At 42.3% G+C, this 14,037-nt stretch overlaps 1 protein-coding gene across 1 annotated transcript in view; it reads right to left on the reverse strand.

Annotated features, from left to right (window-relative positions):
• wdr33 (WD repeat domain 33) overlaps window positions 1–14,037 on the reverse strand; it is a 41,080-nt gene that overhangs the window by 13,382 nt on the left and 13,661 nt on the right. Inside the window, exons 7-12 of the mRNA XM_041841502.2 lie at window positions 10,953–11,050; window positions 5,684–5,810; window positions 5,083–5,237; window positions 4,662–4,740; window positions 4,233–4,343; window positions 552–646 (exon numbers count right to left, since the gene is read on the reverse strand). Coding sequence (XP_041697436.1) covers window positions 552–646; window positions 4,233–4,343; window positions 4,662–4,740; window positions 5,083–5,237; window positions 5,684–5,810; window positions 10,953–11,050 — 665 coding nt within the window. The remainder of the gene's footprint in view (window positions 1–551; window positions 647–4,232; window positions 4,344–4,661; window positions 4,741–5,082; window positions 5,238–5,683; window positions 5,811–10,952; window positions 11,051–14,037) is intronic.

Consider the following 14,037-nt stretch of genomic DNA (forward strand, 5'->3'; position numbering starts at 1 on the left):
CCTTATTAGGTTCTGAACAATCAGGTAGTTTCAATCAACCCTTGATATCTTGGCAATCAACTTCTTTGGTGTAGCAGCTTCTTTCAGTATTGTTTCTATGCTAGATGCCTTTGGTTCATCCAGATTCTGTTGAAGCGATTAAATAAGATTTCTGAGTTGTAAGAACTTAAAGAAATCGGCCTTGGATAATCCAAATCTTTCTTGTAATTGATTTAATGACAGTAGAGATCCATCATAGTACACGTTCAAAATTCATGATGCCACTTTGGAGCCAAGACTTAAAGGTCTGGTCATTAAACACTGGAGATAAGGTGGGCTTATTCCAAAAAGGAGTGCCTGGCGATATAGGTTCTTGTTATTTTAAGTGTTTCTAAAATTCCCTACAGGAAAAATGAATTGTGGAAAAATGATTGGAACCATTTCCCTGTTTGACCGCTAGGTTTTCTGGGTATTATGACACCTCCACTGTGGAGCCCTATACACAGACAAATTCAAAAACACACACAGCGTACATACTTACACCTCACACACAATATTCCTACATATCATACCGTATTCCACTCCATCCTCTGACATCCCAGGTAACAAATTCAGATTGTATCTGTCCCTCATCTTGTCCCCTGGCCGATTCCTCGTCCAGAATTTACTGAGAAAGGGATGAATGGGGATAGAAATCATGCAGGGAACACTTCAAAGCACATCGGAACAGACACATCCGAAATAATAATAATTAATAATAATGTGGGTGCTTAATGTTTGTCCTATTTCCAACGGTTTATACAGTTGGAAATAGGACTCCCCTGAGACACCCTTTGAGAGTGGGGTCATGGGCAGGGTCTGCCATTATCAACGGCGACCCTGGAGCAATTAGGATTAAGTGACTTGCTCAAGGGCACAGAAAGATTTTTCACCTGGTTGGCTCGTGGATTCGAACTAGAGACCTTTCGGTTAATGGCCCCCACACTCTAAGCCTTGGCTATCTGCCACCCTCGCGACACATTCAGTATACGGCCAACGAGGACGTCAAACCCAAAACCTACCAACAGTCATTAGCAAACCATGGGACAATAGAAATACGGGAGGAAGGTCTATCAACAGGGGTGTGCATCTTCCCTTTTCAAGACTATTCAAGAGCCATGTTGTCTCTGACATGATACAGGAAAGATACGTTTTAGTTGAAAATGATTCGGTGCAATTCGATGCACTAACATTTGTTGCATTTAGACATTAGTTTTCCCATTCAGCATTAAGGCCTACCTCTTGTTGGACAGCGCGGGAAGCTGTGCACCGTGCGTAGAAATGTTACAAAAGGCTAATGACAGGTATTGGGGTGGCTCGGCATGCAAGATGACTTGTAGATCAATTACTGTCATACACAGTTACACATAGGAGAGGACGCCCCAGTTCAGTCAGAATTTTCGGAAGGTAAAAATAAAGTTATGCGAGTAAAAAACTTTAGTGAACCAGTTGTTCGTAAAGTTATAATTGGTTTTCTGACTGATACATGCTAGGATCGGTTTAGAGTCCCACGGACCGATGTGCTCGTACCTTTGAACCGGATTCCGTTACACCCCTATCTTCAACCTTAGTCTTGCTTCCCTGTCTACACTGAACAAAAATATAAACGCAACATAAGTGTTGGTCCCATGTTTCATGAGCTGAAATAAAAAATCCCAGAATTGTTCTATACGCACAAAAACCATTTTTCTCTAAAATGTTGTGTTCAAATGTTTACATCTGTTAGTGAGCATTTCTCCTTAGCAAAGATAATCCATCCACCTGACAGGTGTGGCATATCAAGAAACTGATTAAACAGCATGATCATTAGACAGGTGCACCTTGTGCTGGGGACAATAAAAGGCCACTAAAACGTGCAGTTTTGTCACACAACAAGTTGAGGGAGCGTGCAATTGACCTGCTGACTGCAGGAATGTCCACCGGAGCTGTTGCCAGAGAATTGAATGTTAATTTCTCTACCATAAGCCGCCTCCAACGTCGTTTTGAGAATTTGGAAGTACGTCCAACCAGCCTCACAACCGCAGACGACGTGTATGGCATCGTGTGGGCGAGTGGTTTGCGGATGTCAACGTTGTGAACAAAGTGGTAGCGGTGGGGTTATGGTATGGGCAGACATAAGCTACAGACAACAAACACAATTGCATTTTATCAATGGCAATTTGAATGCACAGAGATACCGTGACGAGATCCTGAGGCCCATTGTTGTGCCATTCATTTGCCGGCATCACCTAATTTTTCAGCAAGATAATGCGCAGCCCCATAATGCAAGGATCTGTACACAATTCCTAGAAGCTAAACATTTCCTAGTTCTTCCATGGCTTGCATACTCACCAGACATGTCACCCATTGAGCATGTTTGGGATGCTCTTGATCGATGTGTACGACAGTGTCTTCCAGTTCTCGCTAATATCCAGCAACTTCGCACAGCCATTGAAGTGGTGGGACAACGTTCCACAGACCACAATCAACAGCCTGATCAACTATATGCCAGGGCGATGTGTCGCACCTCATGAGGCAAATCATGGTTACACCAGATTCTGACTGGATTTCTGATCCACGCCCGTACTTAAAATAAAAAATAAAAGGTATCTGTGACTAACAGATGCATATCTGTAGGAGACTCATGGGCGGCGCACAATTGGCCCAGCGTCGTCCAGGGTAGGGGAGGGAATGGCCGGCAGGGATGTAGCTCAGTTGATAGAGCATGGCGTTTGCAACGCCAGGGTTGTGGGTTCGATTCCCACGGGGGGCCAGTATAAAAAAATATGTATTCACTAACTGTATGTCGCTCTGGATAAGAGCGTCTGCTAAATGACTAAAATGTAAATGTAAATGTATTCCCAGTCATGTGAAATCCATAGATTAGGGCCTAATTTATTTATTTCAATTGACTGATTTCCTTATATGAACTTACTCAGTAAAATCTTTGAAATTGTTGCATGTTGCGTTTATATTTTTGTTCATTATATATTCTGGTATGGGTGTAGAGTTACTGCACGTCTCTTGTTGTGATTCTCTATGTCTTCTGTATACAGTGCATTTGGAAAGTATTCAGACCCCTTGACATTTTCCACATTTTGTTACGTTACAGCCTTATTCTAAAATTAATTACACTGTTTTTTCCCCCTCAATCTACACACAATACTCCATAATGACAAAGCAAAAACAAGTTTTTAAAAATATCACTTTCACATAAGTATTCAGACCCTTTACTCAGTACTTTGTTGAAGCACCTTTGGCAGCGATTACAGCCTAGAGCAGGGTTCTTCAATCCTGGTCCTGGAGGGCCGAAACACCTCTGTTTTTCATCCTCTCCTTCTAATCAGGGGCTAATTCAGACCTGGGAAAACCAGGTGAGTGCAATTAACTACCAGGTAGAAATAAAAAACAGAAGTGTTTCGGCCCTCCAGGACCAGGATTGAAGAACCCTGGCCTAGAGTCTTCTTGGGTATGACACTACAAGCTGAGGAGTGGCTTCTGTCTTGCCACTCTACCATAAAGGCCTGATTGGTGGAGTGCTGCAGAGATGGTTGTCCTTCTGGAAGGTTCTCCCATTGCCACAGAGGAACTGGAGCTCTGTCAGTGACCATCGGGTTCTTGGTCATCTCACTGACCAAGGCCCTTCTCCCCCGATTGCTCAGTTTGGCCGGGTGGCCAGCTCTAAGAAGAGTCTTCGTGGTTCCAAACTTCTTCCATTTAAAAATGATGGAGGCCACTGTGTTCTTGGGGACCTTCAATGCTGCAGACATTTTTTGGTACCCTTCCCCAGATCTGTGTCTTGACACAATCCTACCTCATGGCTTGGTTTTTGGTCTGACATGCACTGTCAACTGTGGGACCTTATATAGACAGGTGTGTGCCTTTGCAAATCATGTCCAATCAATTGAATTTACCACAGGTGGACTCCAATCAAGTTGTAGAAACATCTCAAGGATGATCAATGGAAACAGGATGCACCTGAGCTCAATTTCGAGTCTCATAGCAAAGGGTCTGAATCCTTATGTAAATAAGGTATCTGTTTATTATTTGTAATACATTTGCAAAAATTTATAAAAAACAGTTTTCGCTTTGTCATTATGGGGTATTGTGTGTAGATTGAGGAACATTTTGTATTTCATCCATTTTAGAATAAGGCTGTAGCGTAACAAAATGTGGAAAAAGTCAAAGGGGTCTGAATACTTTCCGAATGCACTGTATGTAACTTGTTAGCTTACCTCGTGTGGTCGTTGGATCCCGAGCAGAGGATGTGCCCGAGTGGGTGCCACGCCAGGCTCCAGATCATGCCCTCATGGGCCATCTCCATACCACCCACCTCCTTCTCCACCCTGACAGAAAGCACAGTAGGAATACATGTTAAGAGCGGGATGTGACATGAAACAGTCATAATTGGTAATGAACCCAGTCCTTTGTAACAACTATAATGTCATGAATATAGGCTTTGTGTAGGAATTATTCACTTTCAGAGGTATCCAGACTACATTTATGAGCATTGCCTCTTACACACGATTAACGCTTGCTATCATAAATGTTTTACTTTGCTCATTGAAATGACAGTCAGGCAAAGGAATCAAGCCTTTGGCCAGTGATTGGTAGAGGAAATGAGATCCTGTGTGTCGATTGGAAGGTTGAGCTGTCACTCTTACCCTACGTTCCAGAAGAGGAGGGATCCGTCCGAGCCTCCGCTGGCGAACAGGCCCTCGTGGACAGGGTGCCAAGCTACAGCTGGAGACAGGAGACAAAGGGTTAACACACATTGTAATGTCTCAAACTCAGGATCACCACAACAATTAAAAGTGGTCTGTCAACTCAAGGAGTTTCCCCTGCACACCAGTAAAAACGATAGAGAACGTATTCACACCCTTGACAGAGCAGCACACAGCAGAAACAATCAATAGCAACACTCATGTTCTTCAACCACATACACGCACATGCATACACAGTGTAAATAAACCAAGCAACATTTGGCATCATAACATTCTAACAGTCTAGCTACAGCAGAGGCCATTTGCTGAACTAAGTGCTAAATGGAATAGGCCAAGTCAAGTAAGTCAAGCCAAAGCATACCTGTGGCCTCTTTTTTGTGGCCCCGGAACACCTGCAGCTCCTCCTTGAGGTTGCGGATGTCAAAGAGTTTACACAGGTGGTCGCGGGACGCTGTCAGCAGCCAGTTACCGTTCAGGTTCCACTTCACCTCCATCACCGTGTTCTTATGGGCATGACTGACGGAGAGGGAGGGGGAAAGATGGGGAGAGAGAGACAGTAAGGGACTGATACCTTTTACACACTACTAAGCAGAGCCAAGCTGAGCCAAGCTGTACTGTGCTGGCATGGTTGTGCATCCAGTTGCTGCCGGAACCGTGTGGAAAGGACGAATATCCGAGCCAGCACAGTACGGTTCAGCTTGGCACAGTAGTGTAAAAAGGGTATAAGTTATTTTCTGTCCTCCAAGTTGCCTCAAGCATTTTAAAAAGGATGGAACTATTTTACAGCTTCCCTTACCATCTGTCATCTACTGAGAAACTACATGGTAACAACATAATTTTAACAAGAAAGCACAAATTGTTAGCGAGAAGTACCACATTTTGTTAGATCATTTCTCAGGGGGCTCTGGGTTTTGGGGATGAGGTGCTTTATGCCACTTCCGCTGCCTTTGGGTAAAACTCACAGTGTGGCCAAACTCTGTCCGGTCTTGGGATCCCAGAATTTTATTGGCTGCTGGCTATCTTTGCTCCCAGAAACCACCAAGCCTTTAGTGGGGTGCCAGTCCACACACTTCACGTCAGCTCCGTGACCTGTGGAGGAAGATCACCTTTAGTATCTGTAGGTGTGTTCGAGGCAAAAAGACAGGACAAACATACAATAGTTCACTTGTACGTGCATGTAAGAGGTGGTGCGATCTACGGGTGTATGACAAAGATACAGCATGTGTGTGTGTAGGGGAGTCACTCAATCCCACCTTCACTCACTGTTGGGTAAGTACACATAAAACTTGGGCAATATACTTGTACCAATGCGCATTCATTATTATTAAAATAGTAGATGTGGTAGCAGACAAAATCCAAAGTAATTACACATACCGGTAGATTACAAAGTGTGTGTGAGAATAATAGACAAAAAATAAGAGGACAAAAGGTGACCAAACATAATTGAGACACCAACAAGGTTTAACAATGTGTACATGTGTGATAGGAGATAGATGACTGTATAAGCCATTGGTGATAACATGACTGATTGACCTTGTCACAATTTGGGACAAATTACTAATTTAAAAACTAAGCCAATTCCTCTGGGTGTTAGGCACTCACAACAATTGTACCTTTTGAGTCTACAAGTAGTAAGTAAGCCCTTCTTCAGGTCTACATAAGCACTACATGACACCAAATAAACGTTGCCTTTGTTTTACCTCACATCACCAAGTGCAGTTTAACGTTCTACAAACAAATATGTGGGGATTTATGACAGTTTAAGTCAAGTGATTGTAAGCAGTGCATTCTTGTGTGTAACCCGTTCAGCCTAAATATTTACATGAAAGCACACACAGGGGTTCCATTTCAAGGGTATGTGCACAGGTAGACATATGCTTGTGATAATGTACTTCCATGTAAAACAGAACATGGGGAGCGGGTGAGAGAGGACATCATTCACTTTGTCTGGCTTTAATGGGTGCAGATTGACAGTGCTTGTGTGTGTGTGTAAATAAGTGAATAATTGGCCACATACACTAGATTGAATACCCTGCGATTCAGCATCCTCACAGTCTAAGATACATCTTAGATAATCACGGCTTGACACATTCCAATTAGCTTAGTTTGATAGCTTTTAAAAACCTGCTCAAATTAACTCAAAACGATACAAATGCAAGACAAGTTACATTGAAAATAGTGTGCTCAGTCCTTCATAACTGTTAATGTTTGAATCAACTCCAGCTCACTTAACACATGAAATGCTTTGTGGTTCCCTTACTACACCAGACAACACATTCAGTTCAGTTAAAATCTGCTGTATTTTGCCTTTTGACGATATAGTACTATATACATTTTTACCTAGAAGTGCAGCAAGGCATCTCTGCTGTAAAAGCACATTAATTGTATAAGAACATTTGACAAATGGGTGAATTGATAGCTGCATCACCAATCCATTTCTTATAGTGGAAACAAAACTAAGGGAGTAGTGAAATAGATCAATTAAAGTCAATTCACTCAAGGCAACACAGACTAATTAATGGAAGATTTGCACAAAATCTTTGAGTATAGCGTGCAAAGCTCTAGTTTTACTTCACATACGGCTTCTCAATAGCACAAATCAAAACAACCGTTGTCAACCAACGGTAATGCACTAGCTTATATTCAAAATATCAGGGTGTCTACTAGAGGAAAAAGAAAAGGCAAACTGGTTTCAAGGAAAAGTACAATTCTGCATTTATTCTTCAATGAGCACAGTAAAGTTTAGTTTATTGAAAGGCAACAAAAAACAGAAGCAAGACAAACTGCTTTCAAGTAGGCTAAGAGATCATTTATGCATTATTCTTCAATGAGAATAGTAAAAATTATTTTGTTTATTGCAAGGCAAAAAGCAAGCCTAAGGGCCTTAACCGAAGTCAGACGACAAGTAAACTTGCACACACGGTACAGAATCTGTGAATTAAGCCAATTGCAGATTAGGCCTAAACTTTCTGCATGGCCTGTGAATAGTTAACGTATACAAATTGTCAGACTGCAACTGTGAACATATTAGCATAATATTAACTAACAAGATGTTTGCTTTATTCATACTTGGCTGGAAGCATATTATTAAATTTGCACAAGGATGCAAACATGCACTACAATGAATTACCCCCAATCCCTTCAAAAGTCTGGGTACCAGTCTAACATTCCACCCCTTGTACTCCGTGTCATGTGCCAAAGACAAATTACAAGGAGTGGAATGTAATAGCTGAACAGAGACTGGCAACCAGGCTATCCCTTCCCAGCAACTATTAAAAGAAACCAAAGCATGTAATCAAGGAGGAATGTTTTTTTCCTGACTAGGGTGTTTATGCAACAAAGACTTGATGTCTTGACGTGACTGTGAATCATGCTGAACCATCAAGATCCTGACATAAGACAGACACACTACAGAAAAGAACACACCAAACCGTGTACTCTTATGATGCACTAATATACAAGAGTATGGGGCACTGAAACCAGTTCCTGTGAATATAGTATACCATCACTAATAATCCTGCTCAACCTACAGTGCATTCGGAAAGTATTCAGACCCCTTGACTTCTTCCACAGTTACATTACAGCCTTATTCTAAAATATATATATTTTTTTATTCCCCTCAATCTACACACAATACCCCATAATGACAAAGCAAACTCAGGTGTTTAGAAATGTTTGCACATTTATAAAAAATAAAAAACGGAAATATGACATTTACATAAGTATTCAGACCCTTTACTCAGAACTTTGTTGAAGAACCTTTGGCAGCAATTACAGCCTTGAGTCTTCTTGGACATGACGCTACAAGCTTGGCACACCTGTATTTGGGGAGTTTCTCCCATTCTTCTCTGCAGATCCCCTCAAGCTCTGTCAAGCTATATTCAGGTGTCTCCAGAGATGTTCGATCGGGTTCAAGTCCGGGCTCTGGCTGGGCCACTCAAGGACATTCAGATACTTGTCCCGAAGCAACTCCTGCGTTGTCTTGTCTGTGTGCTTAGGGTCGTTGTCCTGTTGGAAGGTGAACCTTCTCCCCAGTCTGAGGTCCTAAGCGATCTGGAGAAGGTTTTTATCAAGGATCTCTGTACTTTGCTCTGGTCCTCTTTCCCTCGATCCTGACTAGTCTCCCAGTCCCTGCCGCTGAAAAACCTCCCCACAGCATGATGCTGCCACCACCATGCTTCACCGTAGGGATGGAGCCAGGTTTCCTCCAGACATGATGCTTGGCATTCAGGCCAAAGAGCTCAATCTTGGTTTCATCAAACCAGAGAATCTTGTTTCTCATAGTCAGAGTCCTTTAGGTTTCTTTTGGCAAACTCCAAGCGGGCTGTCATGTGCCTTTTACTGAGGAGTGGCTTGCGTCTGGCCCCTCTACCATAAAGGCCTGATTGTTAGAGTGCTGGAGAGATGGTTGTCCTTCTGGAAGGTTCTCCCATCTCCACAGAGGAACTCTGGAGCTCTGTCAGAGTGACCATCGGGTGTTTGGTCACCTCCCTGACCAAGGCCCTTCTCCCCCAATTGCTCAGTTTGGCCGGGCAGCCAGCTCTAGGAAGTTGGTGGTTCCAAACTTCTTACATTTAAGAATGATGGAGGCCACTGTGTTCTTGGGGACCTTCAATGCTGCAGACATTTTTTGCTATCCTTCCCCAGATCTGTGCCTCGACACAATCCTGTCGGAGCTCTATGGACAATTCCTGCGACCTCATGGCTTGGTTTATGACCTGACATGCACTGTCAACTGTGGGACCTTATATAGCATAAATGTAGATATTCCATTAAAAATCAGCCGTTTCCAGCTACAATAGCCATTTACAACATTAACAATGTCTACAATGTATTTCTGATCTTTATGATGTTATATTAATGGACAAAAAAAATGCTTCTCTTTCAAAAACAAGGACATTTCTAAGTGACCCCCAAACTTTTGAACGGTAGTGTTTGTTTATTTTTAATACATTTGCAAACATTTCTAAAAACCTCTTTTCGCTTTGTCATTATGGGGTATTGTGTGTAGATTGATGAAAAATAAATATTTCATACATTTTAGAATAAGGCTGTAACGTAACAAAATGTGGAAAAAGTCAAGGGGTCTGAATACTTTCCGAATGTACTGTATTAGTGCATGTAATGATGTTGAAAGATAAACATTAAAAGGGGAAGATCAGTATTTCACAACTTAATGTAAGATGGTTCCTCCCCATGAAAGTAGTCGATGGGCCAGTACAAAATGTAATCCACGGTTTCTTTAAACAGCCACTAAACTTCAGCTAACTTTAGCTATCGTTATCTAAAAATCTACTGGGAGTGATCGCATGTGGTTCCCGGCAACAACAAAAAATCACCTTTAAGTAACGTCAAACCAAATGATTGAGCTATTTGGCCATTACATTTTTAATGAGTCAGGCATGCCCCATTCCTCCCATTGATTTTTAGCTAACGTGGCAAAAGTTAGCTCAAGTTAGTGGTAGCTGTTAAAAAAAAAAGAAACAAACCATGGATTACAGTTTCTCCTGGCCCATAGACTACTTTCAGGGGAAGAACCATCAAACATAAAGGAATGTTAAGGAAAACATTAAGAAACCATCTAACATTAAGGTGCAAAATACTAAATTCCCTTTTAATTTAAAAGTGAATCATTTTGCAATTCTGATATTAAAGGAGATGACCGCCCAACATAAGCATTATTGCCCTAACACTAAACACTTCTAGCTAGCTAGATGAAAAGAAGCAGCTATTCATTACTGCAGATAGTGGTGTGAACTGTAACTGCAGCTTCAAAAACCTAGCTACGGTTTATCGAACGCCATAATTATGGTGTAACAAAAATAATAAACATGAAATAAATAAATATGCTAATGATAGCATGCTGAACATCAATGCTTTTGTACTGCAGAGCCTAAGTCTAATCACTAATTCAAAAGCTATAGGAAGAATAACTCTTACTAACCAACCTCACAATGTAAATACATTATGTACGACATGTATGTTTGGAAACTGAACTAGCTTTAGCCTTTATAGCTATATTATATAAAATACAATTGATGCAATTAAATGCTCGTGCAACGTGCCTAGTTGGTGTTGGGATAGGCCTACCTATTCATTCACCAAGGTTTGTGTTCATGGATGGTTCAGACTTATGGGTACAGTAAAGGAACATGTTTTCGGGGGTGAGTCAGTGTTCAGTGAGGTGTATCAATTAGGTACAGCTGTATGTGTATTCAACAGAAAACATACCTCTGAGAATTCTCTCCTCGTGACAGCGTAGAAAGTCCCAGATGCGTACGGTTCCGTCGTCAGAGCAAGTGGCAAATTTATTATCCGTAGGTGAGAAACTGAAGACAGAGTGAGGCAGGAAGACAATCAACAATGCAGGAAGACACAGTTGGGCTCCCAGGGTTTACAACAGGGTCAAATCCTAGTACAACTTAGTACAGTACAACCACTTAGGGGGCATTTCCTGGGCACAACAGCAACCTCACCCTCTAGCTGTGTTTTGGCATTTAACAAAATTCACAAAACTTGACCTGACCAGTGATGGAAACTCAAGACAAATACTATCTCATTCAACAAACAGTCTTGCCCCACAACTAACACGTTGAGTCATTACACTAGAACGTATCTACCCAAAACGTAACTACACCTACATTATATATACAAAAGTATGTGGACACCCCTTCAAATTAGCGGATTCAGCTATTTCAGCCACACCCGTTGCTGACAGGTGCATAAAATCGAGCACACCGCCATGCAATCTCCATAGACAAACATTGAAGAGCTCAGTGACATTCAACGTGGCACCGTCATTGGATGCCACCTTTCCAACAAGTCAGTTCGTCACATTTCTGACCTGCTAGGGCTGCCCCGGTTAACTGTAAGTGCTGTTATTGTGAAGTGGAAATGTCTTGGAGCAACATTTACATTTAAGTCATTTAGCAGACGCTCTTATCCAAAGCGACTTACAGTTAGTGAGTGCATACATTTTCAAGGAGGTTTGTAGGTCTCCTTGCTCGCACACGCCTTTTCAGTTCTGCCCACAAATTGTCTATAGGATTGAGGTCAGGGCTTTGTGATGGCCACTCCAATACCTTTACTTTGTTGTCCTTAAGCCATTTTGCCACGACATTGGAAGTATGCTTGGGGTCATTGTCCATTTGGAAGACCCATTTGCGACCAAGCTTTAACTTCCTGACTGACGTCTTGAGATGTTGCTTCAATATATCCACATAATTTTCCTTCCTCATGATGCCATCTATTTTGTGAAGTGCACCAGTCCCTCATACAGCAAAGCACCCCCACAGCATGATGCTGCCACCCCTGTGCTTCACGGTTGGAATGGTGTTCTTCGGCATGCAAGCAACCTCCTTTTTCCCTCCAAACATAACGATGTTCATTATGGCCAAACAGTTCTATTTTTGTTTCATCAGACAAGAGGACATTTCTCCAAAAAGTACGATCTTTGTCCCCATGTGCAGTTGCAAACAGTAGACTGGTTTTCTATGGCGGTTTTGGAGCAGTGGCTTCTTCCTTGCCGAGCGGCCTTTCAGGTTATGTCGATATAGGACTCGTTTTACTGTGGATACAAATACTTTTGTATCTGTTTCCTCCAGCATCTTCACAAGGTCCTTTGCTGTTGTTCTGGGATTGATTTGCAACAACAGATCAGCTGCGAAGCGGTAGGCCACACAAGCTCACAGAACGGGAAAGCCGAGCGCTGAAGCGCGTAAAAATAGTCTGTCCTCGTTTGCAACACTCACTACCGAGTTCCAAACTGCCTCTGGAACCAACGTCAGCACAATAACTGTTCCTCGGGAACTTCATGAAATGGGTTTCCATGGCCGAGCAGCCGCACACAAGCCTAAGAACACCATGTGCAATGCCAAACATCAGCTGGAGTGGTGTAAAGCTTGCCGCCATTGGACTCCGGAGCAGTGGAAACGCCTTCTCTGGAGTGATGATTCACACTTCACCATCTGGCAGTCGACGGACAAATCTGGGCTACCTGCCCCAACGCAAAGTGCCAACTGTAAAGTTTGGTGGAGGAATAATGGTCTGGGGCTGTTTTTCATGGTTCGGGCTAGGCTCCTTAGTTCCAGTGAAGGGAAATCTTAACACTACAGTATACAATTACATTCTAGACAATTCTGTGCTTCCAACTTTGTGGCAACAGTTTTGGGAAGGCCCTTTCCTGTTTCAGCATGACAATGCCCTCGTGCAGAAAGCAAGGTCCATACAGAAATTGTTTGTCGAGATCGGTGTGGAAGAACTTGACTGGCCTGCACAGAGCCCTGACCTCAACCCCATCGAACACCTTTGGGATTAATTGGAATGCCGACTGCGAGCCAGGCCTAATCGTCCGACATCAGTGTCCGACCTCACTAATGCTCTTGTGGCTGAATGGAAGCAAGTACCCGCAGCAATGTTCCAAAATCTAGTGGAAAGCCTTCCCAGAAGAGGGGAGGCTGTTATAGCACCAAAGAGGGGGCCAATTCCATATTAATGCCCCTGATTTTGGAATGAGACGTTCGACAAGCATGTGTCCACATACTTTTGGTCATGTAGTGTACACCTGTATAACCATTTATTTATTTTTAAAGACACAATCAGGTCTAAACTGTAACCCAAAAGCAATCTTCACACTAGACGTAAACCCAAGTTAAATTCATCTTTCTCAGTTTACACAAGCATTACCATCTATACTCTACCACAAATTACCAATACCTACAATAACTGCATTTGTCTTGGCCTTACACTAAAGCAACAGTAAGCAAGCCAGCTAAAAATTGAAGTTCTGTTGAAATTCAAAACTAAATCTAAACCTGCCTTTCTTAACATGCACAATATCTGCAAGCCATTCATAATCTTCAACAACTCTTGGCCAGTCCCATTGCTATTCCTATTCCCTTCAGTGTTTACAGACTGAGGTGATCAGAAAGGTGAAGCCAATATGGCGAAAGCTCAGCCTTGCCCTCCACTAGACCTTGTGAAACGTTGGCCATAATGCATTAACTAATCCGATTTGTGCACACAAAGAAGTAGAAGCTAGGGGAAAATGTAACTGGGCTGTCTAGGGTGAGATTACAGAGCCGTAGTATTTGACCAAAAGTGGACTTCTGTTGAGATATGTCCAAGGTGATCTGTTTTATAGATCAAGCAATATACACTTTACAAAATGATGGAAATGATAGGCAGCGGCACTATATCATTTCCAGATTTGCAGAGCTTAGGCCTAGGTCTGAAAACAGACAAACTTATATTATTTTTTTTACAGCATCATGAGGTAGTGCATTCCTGTTAGTCAATCAGATAATATGTTTCTGTC

This window comes from Coregonus clupeaformis, chromosome 21 (genome assembly GCF_020615455.1).
Source record: "Coregonus clupeaformis isolate EN_2021a chromosome 21, ASM2061545v1, whole genome shotgun sequence".
Taxonomy (NCBI): domain Eukaryota; kingdom Metazoa; phylum Chordata; class Actinopteri; order Salmoniformes; family Salmonidae; genus Coregonus; species Coregonus clupeaformis.